The sequence below is a fragment of the Meles meles genome, chromosome 5 (assembly GCF_922984935.1).
Source record: "Meles meles chromosome 5, mMelMel3.1 paternal haplotype, whole genome shotgun sequence".
NCBI classification, from domain to species: Eukaryota; Metazoa; Chordata; class Mammalia; order Carnivora; family Mustelidae; genus Meles; species Meles meles.
Genome location: NC_060070.1, coordinates 15,181,597 through 15,202,451, shown reverse-complemented (window position 1 = coordinate 15,202,451; position 20,855 = coordinate 15,181,597). Strand labels below are relative to the sequence as shown.

The 20,855-nt window shown below is 40.0% G+C and overlaps 1 protein-coding gene across 1 annotated transcript in view; it reads left to right on the top strand.

Annotated features, from left to right (window-relative positions):
* Positions 1-13,339: 13,339 nt before the first annotated feature.
* Positions 13,340-20,855, top strand: part of LOC123942082 (estrogen receptor) — an 82,866-nt gene continuing 75,350 nt past the window's right edge. The window contains exons 1-2 of the mRNA XM_046006035.1: positions 13,340-13,343; positions 14,581-14,719. Of these exons, the coding sequence (XP_045861991.1) occupies positions 13,340-13,343; positions 14,581-14,719 (143 nt within the window). The remainder of the gene's footprint in view (positions 13,344-14,580; positions 14,720-20,855) is intronic.

Here is a 20,855-nt window from a genome sequence, read left to right as displayed (position 1 = left end):
CAGGAGGCTCTTCAAAGCTGGGATCCTCTCTCCCCTCAGGACCCCCTCTGGATTCAAGAGAATGTTGATGATCTTCTGAAATTAAGCTCCTAATCGGAGAAACTGGAAGTGTTGAGTCACCCCAAGCGGGAATGATCAAGAGAAGATGTATTTTATGCCATTTGTGAATTCTTATTATTGAAAGTATTTTTTTTTTAATATTTTATTTATTTGACAGAGAGAAATCACAAGTAGGCAGAGAGGCAGGCAGGGAGAGAGGAGGAAGCAGGCTCCCTGCGGAGCAGAGAGCCTGATGCGGGGCTCAATCCCAGGACCCTGGGATCATGACCTGAGCTGAAGGCAGAGGCTTAATCCACTGAGCCACCCAGGCGCCCCGATTGAAAGTATTTTGACAAAAAGCCACATACATGGCCAGAGTTGATCCTTTTCAGAATCAGTGGATAACAGATGTTTATTTTTCCTTTTTTGAACTTCTATTTAAGAGAGGATGGCACACGCCAGCCCCATGCTGTATTATTATTATTATTATTATTATTATTATTATTTACTTTAGAAATAGTCTCTGAATGAAAAAGGCTTTTTTTTTTTAAGTTAAAGTACCAAAGTCATTGTTTCCAGTATGGAAAAAAAAATGGTTATTATTTTGATGGCATTGGCATTTTTCATGACATCTTTGCTTCTTTTCTCTCTGCATTCCCCTTCTAAGTGGTACAACTGTGGTAAACTCATCTCTAATGACTTTAGTTTTTACCTTTTTCCTGATCATACCCAATCTATAACTTGAGGTTGCCCCAGACCTCTTGGCTTTAGAACCTTATTTCAGCAATCCACCAGCCTTTTCTCCATCCTTGTGTCTCAGGAAGTTAGACAAAACATATTTAAGCTGGTGCTCACTGCCTTCCTCATGAGCCTTCTCTTTCTTATGTATGCCCATAACCGTGGCCAGTCACACTGGTCAGACACTTAGATCCTTGACTCCTCCCCATCTTTTCATCCCTCATTTGTTAAATTCAGTTAATTATCCTTCCTTGATATCTCAGCATATCTCTATTCATTCTCCTTGCCTTCACCCTACTTAAGACTCCTATTTTTAAAATGCTTCAATGGTCTCTCTTTGCCTCAAGGCGGAAGCCAGAACTCCTTAGCAGCCCCTGGCTCCTGCTTCCTTCCAACAGCCACATTTCTGACCCTCCTTCCTCCAAGTTCTCTATCCTTGCATGTCTGGTGTAGGGACAGTTTCACTGTCATGCCATACCTCTGGTCCCTGTGTCTCGTTGCCTTCCTTTCCCCAAGTATTCCACTGAGATGCGAATTATAAAACTCAACAAGTCTTACATCTCTGGTTAGTCCTGTAATGTGTTCTTAGATACTGCTTTCCAATCAGTTTTTAATGAGACAGTCTTCTTTCTTAGCTTTGATGTCAGAGACCAAGACATATTAAATTTTTTTTGTCCCTAACCTCAATATATGCTTGACCCATAGTAGGCATTCCAAAGAGTGTAATAATTCATGCTTTTAAGTAACTTTTCTGTAATTAATTCATGCTTTTAAGTACTCCAATGAGTATCGTATTTAGGAATGTTACTAAATACTTTTCTTTTTCTTTGTAGGAAAAAAATGTATTGGGCATTTAAATTTCGGTCTTTGCTCCTTATAAAATTGGGTCTATACATAGATGATACTGAATTTTTAGGATGTAAGTAACCCTATATTCAAAAGGATACTTTTCTAGCTAAAGGGAAAGATACATTAATATTTTGTTCTAAGATCATATTTTTTTATGTTAGTTTGGAGAGTCCAACAGTGTTGGATTTTTAGTTAGACTGGGGAGTCCAACAGTGGTTTCCCAAATATTCTACTTGCCCGTCAATGCATTCTCTCTCTCTCCTTTGTCCCTCTCTTTCTCTCACACAATTCCTCCTGCTCTTGCCTTCTTCCTATTTCCACAGCAACCATCTCAGTCCTCCACTATGCTCTTCCAACACTTTATCCTCTCAATTCACCTCTCTGCACCTTCAGCTCCACCTGTCAACACCTCTCTTCACTGAGAAACGAGAGATCTTCTTCCAGGAAGTCCTTCAAATTGCAGAAGATAGTTCATTTACACTCATTTTATCTCATTCATTTATTTACCTATTCCCCCCTGCTTATTTGACAAATACTTACTTAAGGGCTTTTTCTCAGCCAGGTATGACATTACATACTGTGGGTATAATTTATCAAGACATAGTCCCTGCGTTCATTCTGTTAACAGTCTCATGAGAGAAATGAATTCGTGAGTAAGCCCTGATATGGAGAAGAGCTACTGTAGGAATAAGAACTTAATCTTGATGCTGAGATCATTAAAAAGTGTGCTGGGAAGAGGGGAAAGCATATGTTGTAGCCTAAGGAACCACCTTTTCTCTAGCTTCAAAGATTAAAGTTGCCCACTGCTCAGATATTTTCCTTCTGCTGGCACTCAACACATGTCATTATGGTCTTATGACATTTTTTCTTGATTCTTGATTTTCTTGATTCTTGATTTTCTTGATTCTTCTATAGACTATGACCTTTTCAAGAATGAGAATGTTGTCCCATCTCTGTATTCATGCTACCCAGCCTCATGCCAGGTTTATATATATTGGAGATGCTCAATAGTATTTGTTGAATGTTGAGCATGACCACGTAAGAGGTACAGTGTTTACAGTTTGTTATTGTCGGGGGTTAAATTGCATCTCCCTGAAAGATACGTTGAAGTCCTAACCTCTAGTATCTGTGAATGTGACATGACCTTACTGACAAATAGTCTTTGCAGGGGAGGGAGGGGGGGGTCAGGTTATGGACACTGGAGAGGGAATGTGCTATGGTGAGTGCTGTGAAGTGTGTAAACCTGGTGATTCACAGACCTGTATCCCTGGGGTAAAAATACATTATATGTTTATAAAAATAAATAAATAAATAAACAAAATAAAATAAATAAAACCTTAAAAAAAAAAACAACTCAGAGAGGGTACTGCAAAAGAACCTGGAAGCCAGTATTATTCTGATTCATTAGGCCTCTTAACATATGGAGAAGGCAAAAATACTAAGTAAGCATGCAGTAGAACTTTAAAGAATTTTAAACACCTTATAATTCAATGACTAAGTTTATTTAATATGAAACCATTTTGGGGGCATCTGGGTGGCGCAGATGGTTGAGCATCTGCCTTCAGCTCAGGTCATGAGCTCTAGGTCCTGGAATCGAGCTCCCTCCCCACCCCCACCAGCCCACCTCAGGCTCCCTCCCAGCTCAGCTTCCCCTCTCCCTCTTCCCCTGCTTGTGCTCTGTCTTTCTCTCATGAATAAATAAAATCTTAAAAAAAAAAAGTCTTTGCAATTAACCAAGCTGAAATGAGATCATACTCAGTGCGGGTCCTAATCCAATGGGACTGGTATCTTTATAAAAAGAGAAAAGATGGGGGCACCTGGGTGGCTCAGTGGGTTAAAGCCTCTGCCTTCGGCTCAGGTCATGATCCCAGGGTCCTGGGATAGAGCCCCGCATCAGGCTCTCTGCTCAGCGGGGAGCCTGCTTCCCTCCCTCTCTCTGCCTGCCTCTCTGCCTACTTGTGATCTCTGCCTCTCAAATAAAGAAATAAAATCTGTAAAAAAAAAAAACCAAAGAGAGAGAGAAAAGATACAAAGGCACACAGAGAACATCATGTGATGTTGAAGGCAGAGATTAGAATGATGAACCTACAAGCCAAGGAATGCCGAGGATTGCCTACAATACCAGAAGCTAAGAGAAAGGCATAGAATGGGTTCTTCTCTACCATCTTTGGAGAAAGCATGGCCTTGCTGACATTTTGATTTCAGACTTCTGGTCTCTAAACTGTTGTTTACTGATTTCTGTTTTTGTTTTTGTTTTTTAAACTCCCCAGTTTACTTTGTTATAGAAGCTCTATAAAACTAATACAATTACTATTTATTTTTATTAGGAAATATTGTTACAGTTTCTTATAATCCATAGGGAGTCAACATTCTTTTTTATTTTTTTTAAAGATTTTATTTATTTATTTGACAGGCAGAGATAACAAGTAGGCAGAGAGGCAGGCAGAGAGAGAAGGGGAAGCAGGCTTCCCGCTGAGCAGAGAGCCCGATGAGGGGCTCTATTCCAGGACCCCAAGATCATGACCTGAGCAGAGGCTTAACAGACTGAGCCAACCAGGTGCCCCGGGAGTCAACATTCTTTTTTTTTTTTTTTTAGATTTTATTTATTTATTTGACAGACAGAGATCACAAATAGGCAGAGAGGCAGGCAGAGAGAGAAGGGGAAGCAGGCTCCCCGCTGAGCAGAGAGCCCGATGCGGGGCTCTATCCCAGGACCCTGAAATCACGACCCGAGCCGAAGGCAGAGGTTTCAACCCGCTGAGCCACCCAGGCGCCCCAACATTCTTGATGGAACTCAATGCCAAGTGAAGGGCCATATTGAACTAATAAGAAATGAAATAGGTCTTGTTTGAAGGTAATTAGCATTTAGAGAATATCTCTTAGAGGTTCTCCCAGCTACCCACCTTATTGTTAGCATGGTTATTTAATGGCCTGGCAAGATCTGCTGTGCTTATAAAAGAATCCATCATGGGTTAAAGGAAAGTAGTCTCTGGCTTTCTAATTTCTTTATGGGCTCCCTCTACAGTGGTGTATATAATGAGGTCAGTGATAACTGACTCAGATCTGGGATGGAAGAGGCTGAAATGATTCTCCTTTATTCTGTTGTTTGTTCTCTTTGGGGCTGAATTTTGTGTAGGTTACTGGCAAGAATGTGAGAGGAGGGGAGCTGTAGGAAGACTGGAAGGGAGGAAGCAAACTTTTCTAAATAAATCCCCCGTGTGCTTGTGGGACTCTCGGGTCCCCACTGTCTTCAGATTTGGAGCTGCGTACCCCTTCCTGGGATGGGGTCCTATGCCTTATCCTCTGGTTTCTCAGAGGAACAGTTGTTATCTGATTTGATACTCAACATTTCTGTTACTTTTTGGTGATTTTGCTTTGGAAGACTCCCATTTGAACGTTCTGAATGTAAGTGAAAACAATGAGAAAATGAGTCTCTTTTTTCTCCTAATTCATTCCAGAACCAAATATCCCCGGGTCATCAGCAATAATGGATATTCCTCTAGCAAGTGTGTGTGTGTGTGTGTGTGTGTGTGTGTGTGTGTGTGTGTGAGAGAGAGAGAGAGAGAGAGAGAGACAGAGAGAGACAGAGAGAGACAGAGAGATACAGAGAGAGAAAACACTCCCTAAGACTAAGATAATCATCAATTTTGGTTTCATTGAGGGGCTTAGGCAGTGGGGAGGCAGGAGGAGGAAATCATCACTGCCCATTTGTTTAGGGGACTTGCTTAAAAAGAATTGTCTGATTCCCTCTCAGTCTTTGTGTTGATGTTTATAGTGTTTCCCGGGAGCCTACAGTTATCTGGAAAATTCAAGACTGATGACAACAGTCTTTGAAATGCTTCTGTAGGTATGCATCTAGGTGGATGGGAAAAAATGTATGTTCCAAGGTACAAGTGCTTGTTGACTTTTTAAACACAGCCAATCCATGTTCTTTGTGCATGAACCCAGCACCGCCCGACAATGCTGGCCTTCCTGTGTATTTGCCAAGCACGTCAAAGGACAGGCTTAAGTACTTTCCTTTATAGTTTACTAATTTTTTTCCTTCTTTAGTTTGCAATCTACTCTCAGAAACTGGAAAATCATTTCTTTTACTTTCTCCCCCTTTCTTCATTTAAGCAAAATTGACTTTTATTTTTTGAGCTAGTAAGGAAAATAAAATTAAGCTGTACTTAATACCGTTGTCCTTGCTGAATAAAAATAAAAGACTAGTTTACCTTCAAGCTGTGCTGTATCAGAGTAAAGAGCTTTTCTGTCCCTCCAAGGAGGATTTTGACATGAGAGAGTAGAAAAAATGTATACTTTCAATAGAGAATAATTGTAGCCAATACAAGAAGTAGTAGAATTGTTTATTTGGTGGACGGAGGGAATGGTTTTTTTGTGTGTGTTTCAAAAATTGGGAAGCTAGGAGACACTCTTAAATCCATCAGCTTCTCCAGAACTCTTCTCCAATGCTTATTGCCATGACAACCGTCTCTTCATAAACCAAGGCTCTGAGTGTAATACAGATGGGGTCGGTAACAAGGTAGAGTCGCCATCTGCTTTGTTTTCTCTGAGGGACTTTTTTTTTTTTTTTTGATCCCCAAGTCTAATCCCAATATCTGCAAGTCTTGACTTATTTTTCTTTTTGGAGTCAGATATAGTTGTGAGATTAATTCTTTTCTCCTGACAAACCACTTCCTTATCTGTCATCACATAAATAATTTTTTGTTAAATAGAAAGAAAAAAAGGGGGGATAGTTAAGTGTGTGTGGAAACAAACATATATACTTTAATGATTTATTCCTCTCTCTACTTGGCAAAATCTGATATGAGATGCCTTGTAATTCAATAGTACAGTCAAAAGTAAGGCCAGAAAAAGTAGGAGTAAGGCAGTCATTTCCCCAAGAAACGGGTAAAATCATTATGGCCTTCGGATATTGTATTTATGTCTGTGCTTCCTGACCTAGGGCTTCATGCAGTCTGTGGTAAGCCCTGTTGTTCTTACTCTCCAACAAAAGGAACACATCAACTCTTTAGTAGAGGAAAACTTTTCCTTATTATTAAGTTTAGAAGGAAATTTGCAGAATAAATGGACGCTTACATGAGGGATGTAGCTTCATCTATCCTTTCCCGAAGATGCAATGACATACTCAAACCTGAGGACATAATTTTTAATAAGAAAATAGTCACCATTTCACAATTCCAGAATTAAGATCTATCCAGCCTTAGAAAAATAAGAAAATATGTACCTGGCCATTTCAAAGTGTGTTGTCAACAAAACTGCTAAACAGAAGTTCAGGGAAATATTTTACAAAGCTCCTACTTAAGGTCAAGAATAATTTCCTTTCTTGTATTTTAATTATTTTACATAAGCTACAATATATCATCCTAAACCTTAAGATCTTGAGGTCCTTTTCAAAATAGCTCTACTTTTCTTCTAATCAAAGAAGTTCTATAATTTCTCTCTAGATCAAACACAATTTATTTCCATATACTTTTTTCATATGCTATGTGTGGATGTGTTTTAAAAAAAATCAAATATTGCTAGGTAAGTAAAATGTAATCATCAACTACTGTACATACAAATCCATACCTAGAATCATTTATGATGACTATACAATAAATTGGGCCTAAAGTCCAGGGGGCATCTGGCTGGCTCAGGCAGTAGAACATGCGACTCTTAATCTCAGGGTCCTGAGTTCAAGCCCCACATTGGATATAGAGCCTACTGTTTAAAAAAAAAAAAAAAAATCTAGCCTAATGTCCAGAGTGGGGAAAAAATGCTAGAAAATTTTTGAAGTGAAGTCTGAATATATTTCTCATGGGCAAGTCTAATAATTTTCAAAGAAGTGTTATAAGGGGTGTGGTTCCTTGAATACAGTGTGGGGGATGGTGGTTAAAGCCCAGCAACAGTTGGGGTGTCTGGGTGGCTTGGTCGATTCAATGTCTGACCCTTGATTTCAGCTCAGGTCCTGATCTCAGGCTCTTGGGATTGAACCCCACACTCAGCAGGGGCTCTCTCTTTGGCCCTCCACCCTTGTGCACATTCTTTCTCTCTCCCAAATAAATAAATCTTAAAAAAAAAAAAAACAACACCATAGTTGAATTGGTAATGACGTCATAAATGTCCTCATTATATTATATGAAAACATAGTACCCTTGTCTGGCTAGAGAAAAGAAAAGAAAAAGTGTGGATTTATGATATCATGACCTCATCATCTATAATTCCTTCAACATACAGTCATCTTAATAAGGGGCATTTAAGATACACGCCATTCATTCAAAAAACATTAGTTTACTTTAAAAACTCTGCCCTGAATTCTCCAAACTCAACTCACGGCTATCAACCATGCTGAATGTGACATTTTTAAAATATCAAATTTGTCACATTCAGTTCTTCACTTAACCACTGGTTTTTATTGCTGAGCAGTGCCTGGAGAATGCTGTTTTATTTCCCAAGGCAGGTCATCACCACAGTGCAAGCTTCGTTCTCTCTAAAGACAAATAAGGAGCAGCAAATACAGTGTGGAAGTCCGCTGAGTTCAGTAGGAAACCATCGACCATTTACATTGGGGGGTATGAATACAGCTGGATTCCGGATTTGCTAAACATCTTGAAATGCTTTGAGTGTAATAAAACCCCAAACGTGCTTTCTTTTCTCATTTCTTCACATATGTATTTTAGGAGAAATACAATCCACATGCTCTTGGTCCTTCCACTTTTAAATCATGAAAACTTTGTTTTGTAAGAGCTGTTTGATGTCCAGGAAGTCTTTTATCCCTTTTTATTAGGTTATTTTTGTACATAAATAAAAAGAAAAATATAAACAGAAAACACAACGTGACTTAGTCAGGGCAAACACAAAGTGCCCAATTTAGGTTTGAAGCTCTAAATCTAAAATATTTTGAAACAAAACATTTCTTCTGGTGCTTTGCAAAAGTCATGTTCCCTTCTATTAGGAAGAAGTTCCAGGCCTGTCGGGATGAATAGGAAGAAGAACGAATATCACTGAGTAGGACTCTGGTACTTCAGGACATCTGCCAAGTCCTTTACTTTTATAAAAACCCGAAGTGGTAGGTCAGTCCATCTACATTTTTCAGATGGGAAGAGCTTTCAGAGATCGTAAGTTACTGGCTGTAGGCCACAGAAGAATTTCAAGCCAGGTCTACTTGACTTTTCAGGTCATACTCTTTTCATTACTTCTGTCCTCCTCATTCCATTGGGAGGATGGGGAGGAAGGTTGGTGTACTTTCCTGATAATAATAAAAAAATAATAAAAAAAAAATCCCATGTTGGAAATAGCTTGTCATAATCGGGCCTGAGAATTGAGGGCTATTGTAATCTCAAGAAAGTGTCAGCTTGGTATTGGCAATGTGGATGTCTCTTAGTATGGTGATTGCACAAGAGCGTTGGATAAGTGGTATTGTGCCAGAGCGGGGCCTGTGCACCCTTCCCTTTCTTAGAGGAAAGGAAAGTGTCACCCCACAGACATGGTGATGTGGGGCAGGCTGGGGAGGAGGCCCATATGCTCTTGCATTGTGATAATCTGTCGCAACTTAAATACTTTGTAACAGTGCTATGTATTTGGTTAGAGGGGCGCATGATAATATTTAAATGGGTTCAGCTCATTGCTTAACAATTTTTCAGTGCTTGTATGTTGCTGGATATAGCTTAAAGAGTTATAGAATGGGAATCACAATTTATAATGGGACTGCATAAAAAGAGGATCTAAGAATTTATTTGGAGGCGGGAGGTCATATCGTGGGGTACACATCCATAGTATGACATCAAGTGGCCATTTTCTGGAGAAAAAAAGAGAAACTATTACAAATGGAGGGCATGAAGACTGCTTAGCATTTGAACTGGGACCTAGGTCCCTCTGGTATTATCTGTTCTGTAGGCTTTCTCCCAGAAATCCCCAATTTTGTTTGGTTTGTAGCTGTCTTTATGCGATAGTTTCATGTTCATTCTTCTTCTCCCTTTCTTCTCCTCTTCTCCTTCTTCCCCTTCTCCCCATCCTCCTCTTTCTCCTTCCCCTTCCCCTCCTCCCCTTCCCTCCCTCTCCTTCTCCTTCTCCTCCTCCACTGAGTCTTTGGTATCCAGAAGAAGAGATGAATTATTTAAATCTTCTTCTATTGAGTTAAAGCAATACAAAAAGCTTTTAATAGGCAATTTCAAAAATGACATTTTGGAGAACATTGGGGTCATCCTATGACTGAGAACATGATTAATTTTTTCTGAAGGTCAGGAAACTAATATTTTTTTCCAGTGGATTTATGAAGGGAACCAACCACCTGGCCTCTAGTTTTGTAGTTGCTTTTTTTCTTCCACAGGGTTTCTACCTCACTTTACATCTCTATGGATTTATCCCATGGAAGTAAGAAATATAATTACCAGAGTACTTATTTTTCCTCATGCTTATCCTGAAGAGCCACTATGATTTATTTACCTTTTACCCCAATGCAGTGCAGAATTTTATAAGCATTCATATTATATTAGTCATTTTGCCTAAGGATCTCAGCACACTTTTCCATGTCACTTCTAAGAGCCATGTCATACCCCCTAAGGGAGGGCGAGGCTTGAAGGATCTCCTGTGTGCCAAGGCAAATTTAGTAATTTGTCTGGCAATCTCCAACAGAGTGGGGAAGGAGGTTTAGGGTCTCATGTGGCCCAGGGAAGGAGGAGGACATGCCATGAACTGCTTTCACAGTTAAAACTAAGATAAAAATCTTGCAGGAAGAACAGTTATTTTATAATGGAGGACAGAGGGAGGAATGTATTTATGTGGTGATAAAGCTAGAGCTCATAGAGCCAGTTGTATGTATAAAGGGTTATTTCTCTGTGAAAGAGACCTCTCTCAACTTCATCAGAGCCCTGCCCACATAGTCCGTGGGGAGTAGGAGGTGAGGCATTTCTGTCTTCCAGGATATTCCATCTGTAGATACTCTATGACTTGATCTCTGAATGTAGGCTAGAGGAAAAGATCCGTGTTTGCTTTCTTTGAAAATTCTATTTTATAAAATGAGATTTCCTTGCATCTGATTTCCTTTGGTCTCAACAAACTATACTTTTTAGGTATCCATTCTGTCCCACTGCTGTGGATTCCACAGGCTCAGGGCCCCTTGTCACTCTCACTGTCGCTAAGATGGGATCCCCAGGTGATGGGAGGTGAACTGTCTCTGACTATGTCACCTGGAAGAACATCTGTCATTGATGCCTGTGTTCATATCCCATAAACGCTGTTCCCTCTGGTCTTCACAGTGGCAACACATTCAAGGATTTGAGAAAGGCCTTGTTGAATGCCTTTATGTTATTGTAGCAGATCCAGTTGGAACTGTCCGTCGTTCCTCTTGTTTATAAGGAAAATAGTTAAGGGTTGAAGCTTCATGTCCATAGATAGATAATATAATTTCATTTGGGATTTAGTACATTATTTGTCTCCATTGGCTTTATTTTTTATTATTATTTTTAATAATGTTTTTTTGAATTTTTATTTATTATTTTTATTTATTTATTAGAGAGAGATCACAAGCAGGCAGAGAGGCAGGCAGAGAGAGAGGGGGATGCAGGCTTCCTGCTGAGCAGAGATTCCCGATGCCAGGCTCGATCCCAGGACCCTGGGATCATGACCTGAGCTGAAGGCAGAGGCTTTAACCCACTGAGCCACCCAGGAACTCCAAATTGAGAGTCTTTAGTGGACAGTCTTCAGGAGCCTTCACATTCATGGAGAAGGTTGATAGTCATCTTTGCACCCCCACCACCCCCACTCATGCTCCGGGAACTTGCAGAGGACACGATGCAGGAGATACAACGGCCCTTGTCTGAAGGCAATATGTACAGTTGGGAAAGATAACTAAAGAGACACTTTTTTTGAGAGATCTGTATCATCTCAACAGAAGGCCCCAGCAATTCTGCTGTACTCAGACTAAAAACTATTGCTAGCAGACCTACTTCAGACAGATTTCATAATCACCAGACTTGTGTGGTACAAATGGTTATGGTGAGCTTCTGAGGCTCCCAAGAGACCACTAAAACTGTCAGACTTAAATTGCACTGAAGTTTTGAAGTGAGAATTAAAAAGTATGATTCAGTTTACTATGTAAGGTTGCTACCAGAAAACACTCCTTTGGTGTTCCAAAATCGAATGGTTGTGTGGCCAACTGGGGTTCTCGCGAAAGATACTCCCCAATCTCATCCTGTGTGATTGTTTGAGGTTTCTGGAGGGTATTGAATAGCAGGGTGTACGTGTCATCATGGATGACATTATCACATGGTTATATTTTTTCCCTTATAAAACAGTGAATGTCATGAAAGAAGACATCACTTTTCTAAAGATTTATTTGTTTATTTTAGAGAGAGAGAGAGTGAGTGAGAGAGAGCATGGGGGGGGGGAGAAGGGGTAGAGGGCGAGGGAAAGAGAGAGTCTTAAGCAGACTCCATGCTGAGCATGGAGTCTGACACAGGGCTCAGTCTCACGACCTTGAGATCATGACCTGAGCTGAAACCCAGGAATTGGTCATTCAATACACTGTGCCTCCTAGGTATCCCAGAAGACATCACTTTCAAATGTTAACATTTCTGAAAGTGAGTCTAATTGACAGTGTCCATTTACAACGCTATTCTGAGACTTTACCCAAAAGATTGAGGTAAGATCTTAGAGAATTAAACTTCCTTGAGAGCTTTCCTTTTAAGTACTGCTCACTGAGTCAATTTATCCCATTAGACATTGGGTACTGAGAAAAAGAAACATTTCCTGTTGCCTGAGGCAGTGTTTCTTCCAGAACAAGGTTAGTCCATTTTGACCCAGTATACTCCAGAGGTAAATAGCTGTCGGTTGTACAGATATCTCTTCCTTTTTCTATCCAGGAGGCCTGAAAACCAGTTATGGTGTTTTAATACCCAGTCATGGTTTGTTTGTTGTTTGTTTGTTTTTTATGAACAGAGCTACCAAATTTTTTCTCCAATTGCAAGCCCTGCTTTCAGTGAGTGAAACTCACTCTTTCCAATGGAAGACAGCTTCTCTGAGAAAGTCTACACTGTAAGGGGCCTTGGAATGGTTGATTGATGTAGGAGAAGGTGTAACAAATACGAATTTTAAAAAGCGGAATTTGTGCTTCTGATGAATATGCAGCCTAGCAGAATTTATAGACACATGCATAATTAATATCAATATAATGTATGATAGTGATCTCTTAGAAGTACATGAGAAGACATGCAACATCATTAGTTATTAGGGAAATGCAAATTAAAACACAGAACCGGTGTGATACCTCTGTCCATCTACTAGAACGTCTATAATTAAAAAGAAATTCTACCCCTGAAACTAATAATATGCTATATGTTAACTAAGTTGAATTTAAATAAAGAATTAAAAAAAAAAAGACTGACCATGCCAACTGTCAGTGAGGATATGGAGCAACGAGTGTTATCATCTGTTGCTGGTGGGAATATGAAATGGACAATTTGGCAATTTCTTAAAAAGTGATATAAACACCTACCATCTGGTCCAGCCATCAGAGTCTTAAATATTTACCCCCCAAAATTAAAGTCTATGTTCATACAAAAAATTAGTACAGAAATTGCTCATAAAAGTATTGGTAAGTGCCCCAGACTGGAAACAACACAAATGTCCAATGGAAGAATAAGCAAATTGTATTTATTTATTGTATATTTCCATATACAATATGAAATACCACTCAGCAATAAAAGCAGTCAACTATTCATACAAGGAGACCATGGGTAAGTCTCAAAATAATTATGCTGAGTTAAAAAAGTCAGACAAAGATGAGAGACTCTTAGGAATTAGATTAAAACAGTGACAGTATATAGAAAGGAGAGGAAGAATTTTCATGTTACTTTGAAGATAGAATTGGTGAGGTTTGATTAGGGGATGATGACCTCACGGGGCATAGACTCTCAGATCTTTGTGGAGCTGGGGTTTCTCTGTATGGTTAGTCACCTATTTAGCAGTAAGGATGGCCCATTCATGTATCAGAAATGAACAGCTAATTGTTTAGTACTTCAAAGCCATAGTAAGGGCTCAGTAAATTGGCGGTCTTCTTCCTCCCCCTCTTCTTCCTTCCTCCCCTCCTGCACCTCCTTCTCTTTCTTCTCCTTCTTCATTCCCCCCCTTCTTTCCCCTCCTTCTTCTCCTTCTTCTTCCCCTTCTTCTCCTCCTCCCTCCACCTCTTCTCCTCCTCTTCCTCCTCTTCTTCTCTTCCTCTTCCTCCTCTCCCTTTTCCTCTTCTCCTCTTGCTTATTGTTGTTGTTATTATTATTATTATCATTAGGCATCTGCCATGTTGTCAGTGATGATTGGGAAAAAATTTAATCTCCCTTTTTTCAAAAAAGGGCACGTTAGTATTTATTATCAGAAGTAATTATAATGTCACCTTTATTCCTTTGACTCATTCCCCCCCCAAGTTATTTATTTACACATGCTATTTTATTAGCCTTTTTTTTTTTAACATAGTGTGAAGAAAGAAAAGAACATGGCTTAAGGATGAAGCAAAGAAATAGAAATTTAGTGACTTCGGTCCTTGCCTATGCTCTAATTCCTATTTGGTTTAAGGCAATAGTTTAAATTTCTTGTACCTAAATATCTGCAACTGAATCAGAAATGAAACATAGTAATCACATAGGGCTATTAGAGATAGCTAAGTAAAAAAAAATGTCTAAGATAATAAATTAAAACATTAAGTATAGAACTTTATAGAAAGCTAAGGGGGTTGTGTAAGTTCGTATATTTCTATAGATGTGATACTCAGGCACCAACAAACTTATACCTACATTAATGTTCACTGATATACTAGGTTTAAAAATAGTTCCTTGGCTTTCCTATCCAGTGTGCTTCCATTACGTCCATACTGTCTAATAGAAAATAGACCTCACCAGTTCAAATACCTACTTGCATTCATTTCACTAGTAATGACGACTTTCCATTTTAAGTCAGCAGGGTTTTCTTGTCTTGTTTTAGGCTTTGTTGATTTGAGCCTGCATGATCAGGTCCACCTTCTGGAATGTGCCTGGCTAGAGATCCTGATGATTGGACTTGTCTGGCGCTCCATGGAGCACCCAGGGAAGCTCCTGTTTGCTCCTAACTTGCTCCTGGACAGGTAAGTGACCTGACCAAAGCTTGGGGAAAGTGCATCCTTTATAATCAGCAACTTACGCCTAAACTTCTTTTAGTTGGTATTCTGTGAGGTGCCCAAGAATTTTACAAGATATGTTTACTTTACAAAGGGGTGAACATGGGAGATGCAGTCTAGTGAATTTCACGGGAAGCTAAGGACAGCTTTCTGCTGGAGGATGCTAGACGTCTTAATAGAACATCCTCAGAGCAGTATGTTATTTTGAATATACACATATATAATTTGTATATTATATGTACATATGCATAATAAATGAATGTTTATATATATGCACATAGGTATGCATGTTTGTATGTATTTTTACAGATACATATTATGTTTGTATTTATACACATCTATATAACTATGGACTCTAATTTTCTAACTCAACCTTCATCTTGTGTTACATATATTTTAAAAAAAATGAGTAACCTCCCTTTAATTAAGGTCTCTTTTGGCCCACATACACCCAAACCAGAATAGCCTCTTCATTTCCTTCTCCACTTTTCCTATCAGTTAAAGGAGAAAATTTGACCAGCCTTCTGAAGGCAACTCCCAGTTCTATGAATTCATAAAAGTTACTTGTTCATTTTCAAAAGTGAATATTTCAGTTTTCAAATGTGCTACCTTAGTTAATGTATTTTATTTGGGTTGACACTTTACATACATCATGTTCTTTAAACATCATGGCGTGCCTGGGAAGCCTACCATTCACATTTGACCAGAAAGAAGCTGTTTTGGAGCCATTCTGCTACTCACAAACAGCATCCAACTAGCTAATGGGGGAGCCTAAATTGGAATTCGGGATCTGTCTGGCTCGACACTCATACTGCCTCTGTCTTGTGCACATGTTCTTCATCCTCTTTCTTGGTCAGTGATGCCTCTGTTGGTTTCCAGGCATACCTAATATTTGTGGTCCACATAAAACTTGAATGGGAAAGGACCATCTTCTAGCTGCTTCTTGCAAACTTCCTTTGCCTCTGCTCAGCAATCTAGGGCTGCCAGATTGCCTGTGATGCATCCTTCCACATTCCTTCACTTTGGAGTGCTCCACTACCTCCCCATCTCCTGTCCCTCTCCAGGCTTCCCCACCCCTGGCGAGCCCTGTGGAGCAGAGTAACAGTGAAGTTTATTTAAGTACTGGAGAATTGTGCAAGTGTTGGTTACCGTTTTGTCATTTGTGTCAGATAGCTTTTGAAAAACATTGATGATACTGTTCAAGAAGCAGATTTTGGTGTTCATGGAATAGAGTCCCGTATTAGAGTTTGTCAGAATTTTTGAGGATAGCCACTAGTCTTGTTCTTTAGAACTGTGTTCACGCTGTATTCTGTATGTTCTAGAGTTTGTCTCTACTGTTCTTCTCCCCTTCTCTCCCTTCCCCTGTTTCTCTGCTCTTGATGTTTCCCCCTTCCACACTCTTCTTTGTGTTCCTTTGTTTCTTCCTTCCTTCTTTTCTTCTCATTCACCTCTTCCCCCTCCTCTTCCTCCAAATTCTTCTTTCTTAATTTTCTTGTGTTACAGTTGTGTGGTTCTGTGACCAAGTTATAACACATTGGCAGACCACATACAATGCTTCCCTGCTGCAGACTGGAATGTGTCTTCAGAGCTTAATTTTTTTGGATGATCATGTCATTGCATTTTAAATATAAAAGGGTCTGGGACACCTGTCTGGCTCAGTCAGTAGAACGTATAACTCTTGATCTTAGGGTTATGAATTCTGGCCCCACATAGGGGGTAGAGTTTACTTAAAAAAAAACATGTGAAATGATTTGTGACATTAACCCCACCCCAAAGAACTCATTTTGCTAGTGAGGTATTGATACTGTCTAGGATTTTGTCAGCCACATGCTTCTCTTTCTTTTCCACATACTTTCATTGTAGGTAATGTTCTGTCAAGTCTCTTACTGCGGCATAATGAATCTGCCTCTGTTCCTACTTTCTTCAGTTCCAGATTGGAAGTTCTCACTTCCTCTAGACCAGGATTTCTCAACTTCTGCACTACGAACATTTTTAGTGGGTTAACACCCCTCTTCCCCAGTGATAGTAACCCCAAATGTCTCTAGACATTTCTAAACATGCCCAGTGTGCGGCAGTAGGGGAGGTGCAAAATTGACCCTGACTGAGAACAATTCTAGACTTTTCTACTTCAGTGCCCTGTAAGCTCTTCAGACTCACCATTATCTCTCACTCGAATACATTATCTTCCTTATCCATTTTGTTCCTTTTCTTTATTCTCTGTGTTTGTGACATCAACATTCATCTGGACACTGAAGCTATAAGGTTTGAGTTAATCATGGAGGCCACACGCCCCACCCATCATGTTACCCCGGCTGCCACGTCATTTCTGAGCCATTTCTGAAATCCATACCTCTCCTTGGTCTCCATCCCTCTGCCCCCATGTGCTCTCTGCACAGGTACTCACTGTCCCTTCTCCAGATTATTGCCTCTCCACTATAGTCTGTCTCTCTTGGCCACCACCCCTCTTTCCTTCAGTCTGGCCCCCACAGCGTTACCCCTGATTTCTTTCTAAGACTCAATTATGATCATGACACTTCCTAACTCAGCCTCGATTGGCTCTTTCTATTCCTTAGAAGAAACTGTCTAGACTTCTTATCTTGATCATTATGTCTCTCTAAACACAAACATCTGCAGAGCCAGTCAAATGTTATAAATGAGAAAGGCCAGTGAGCGTGAGTCCAAAAGGCAGTGTTGAGAATTAAGTGAAGTTGGTGAGCTCTTGTCCAGGCTAAAAACACCCAGGAGCTGAAATCAGCCTGAGAGGCATCAATGTAACTACACACTTCAAGCTTTTCTGAAAGGTCCTCTGCCTTTAGGATTCCTTGTCAGCAACTTACCCGTTCTTTATGGCTCATTTCAGATGTACTCTTCCATTAAACCCTTCTTCACACCCTCCCCTCTGTAGGCAAAGGGGGCCTTTCCTTGTTCTCGGTTCTTGTGTGTGGTCTGCTCTCACCCCCCGGCCACCATGCAGATACTGCGATCGTGGGTCTTCTCTTCCTCACCTGCTCACGAGCTTCTTGTGGGCAGGAACCAGAGCTTGTTCACCCTTTTGTTACCTCTGAAGCACAAAGTCTTCTACGATTCTCTAGTAACTGTTTGTTAATCTCACGGCTGTGGTCACCTGAGTGACTTGTGGCCATCAGTAGAATCTACATCATCTGATGGTCATTTTAGCTATTTTGTCATTGAACTCACGCACTTCTTTTTTTTTAAAGATTTTATTTATTTATTTGACAGACAGAGATTACAAGTAGACAGAAAGGCAGGCAGAGAGAGAGGAGGAAGCAGTCTCCCTGCTGAGCAGACAGAAAGCCTGATGTGGGGCTTGATCCCAGGACCCTGGGACTATGACCTGAGCCAAAGGCAGAGGCTTTAACCCACTGAGCCACCCAGGTGCCCCAAACTCATTCACTTCTTATTGCTATTCATTGCTATTCATCAATTCCTGGCTTGGTCCCTTAAAGACTTAGCAGAAATTAAAATCCGTCTGTTTTGAAAGGATTTTTTAAAATTACTAAATACATTTGGCTAAGGCTTACACGCTGCTTCTACTCCACAGACCTGTTCTGCAGCTTCTGAATTCCAAACAGGGATAAACTGCTTCTTATTTTTTCCTAACTAGACTAACTAGAGACACTATCAAGTAAACTCCTCAAGATCTTAATGGATTTAAGGACACTCAGGCACATTGTAGTAATTAGAAAGGTATATAAATACATGTAAATTATATAAATAATATAAAATATAAAAAATAAAATTTGATTTATAATATAAAATTTTCTATACTTTCCTAATTAACATGCACCCAAATATCAGGAAATGTCCATATTATTAAATTACCCTTTCTGGTGTGTAAACCTGGCGATTCACAGACCTGTACCCCTGGGGATAAAAATACATTATATGTTTATAAAAAAAATAAGAAATAAATAAAAAATTAAAAAAAATTACCCTTTGTTTGTTGGCGGGATGACTCCCTTTGATGGCATTGATCCATGTATAACAGTAAAAATATGTGACCAGCTGCCCATTTGAGGTTCCAACTACCTGCAAGATGGTTTTGAGTGATAGCTGAGAACAACTATTTATGTTTTTACCTTGTACACTCCTAACCCTTTTGATAACATCCAACTCTGATTAGCATAAATCACGCTGTCCTCCCTGTTGGTCTTTTCCCACCAGAGTGTGCACAGTAAACTCAGTTTGTAACGAACCATAGAAAACCCCAAGTGTCAAAGCTTAACTGACAACTGGTAAGCACAAAATGAACGTTAGAGTCCTCCTTTTAATTTTAGCTCTGGCTTTGTGACACAACCTTTGAAAAGTTGGCCACCTCCGTAGGCTGTTTACCTCTGCAAAGAAACAGGGAAATGGGAAAGCCAGGAGTCCCACGCAGTCCTGTCACCCACGGATTACCAACGCCGCTCCCTGGAGACGGGGCTTATCTGTGATTGATTACAGTGATATCCCGTTCTCTCAAACCTTGTGCCTTGCAAGGCCATCAGGAGGATAAAATGTGTCCCGGTCATGCCTTGTAATTACTGAGAGGTTAGTACTGGCCCATGGAGTTTAGTGATTACAGGAATATAAAAACCTGCTGGGTTGGCATCCCACATTTGTGAACGGAGGACATATTTCCTATCTTGAGTTCTATTTAAAAAGAGTTATTGCCTGATTTACTCCCCGATGACAACCCATGATATCTTGATACTGGTAGTTCAGAGCTTTCCTGGTAGTCATATGCTCGGAGGCTAATTTTACCCTTGGCGTGCTTAGCCTGCCCACACTTTCCAGTTCTTCCCTGTGTCCTGCAGCAATGAGTTCCAGGCTCTAAGTGCAGTCATCTCTTCCTGCGAAAACAAGAAATAAAGGTTATTATAAGGTATAAATAAAGAACCCAGTAATTTCTCGCGCTGTGTGTTTGTTTTACAAGAGCAAAGTTAAAGATAATAAGAACGCCTGTGAAAGTAATCAGGAAATGGAGAGAACTATTTTCCATTCTAGCACCTAATCTTCTGGTGTGTTTTGGCATCAGAAAACACAAAATATGTCCTCTGTGTCAACTAGGAATGCGTCTCTTCATTTAGTCCTGCTCAAGTGCCCGCGTTGGAAAAATATAGACCTAAAAACAGAAGCAAAAATGTTCAACGTATATCATCCTGGTGGAGTCTCTTTGTTCTTGTAGGAGCGCAGTTACTATGCTGGAAGGCAGATGTAATGTTGGAGGAAACAATGTAAACTGCGTGTTCAGTAAGACTATCCAGTTTCCAAGGGGCAGCCTAATTCTGTTTTGCTGGCGCCATCAGCGCTAACAAATTCTGAGAAATATTTGCAGATTTCTCAGTGAAGCCAAAGCACTCTGTTTCGAGTCCTATTCACTCTCAGAGAAAAAACTGTTCATCCGTTTGAAAAGCCAGGCTTATTCGACAAGCAGAATATTCCCTTCACCCAGCTTCTGGCCAGAGGGTTGTTGACCTAACTCTTCCCCTTGCTCTCGCATCAGGAGGCTCTGCCTGTAGGAAATAGTATCGAACAGCAGAAAGTTCTACTTGGAGGCATGGAATAGGAATGAGTGCTCTTCCTTAAGAGAAAAACAGGTTGCTGCACCAGAGAGAACATTTGGCCTCTTCTACTAAATAGCAGACTGTTTCCAGATGATTCCATTTTAAATGGAAAAGAAAAAGTCATTTTCTAGAAGCAAGAACAATTCTCAGTTTAGCTTGTTTATTGTAAACATTTCAGGAAAAAAAAAACATGTAGATAAAAACATGCAAATAAAACAGTGCTTCCAGCAACAGTTATGGGCCCTTTTTAAAAAAAAAATTTTTTTCCTATGTAAAGCTTGATGTACATTCTTTGCAGATTCTTTACTTGAAAGAGTAAAAAATAAAGTTCTGGAATAACTTGGTGAATTCAGAATGTCCAAAGGTTTCTCAGGTATGAAGAGAGGGACCTCTCTCTATATTCCCTTTGCAGATTTCTCCTCTCTCAAGCCTTCTCAAGAGGAATAAGCTTGTAAAAAACGTGTGCCACATGGAGGGGGGCATTAGAGTAGCTGGGGACGCAGGTGCAGTGGGAGGGGTGAGGGACAAGGGATCCA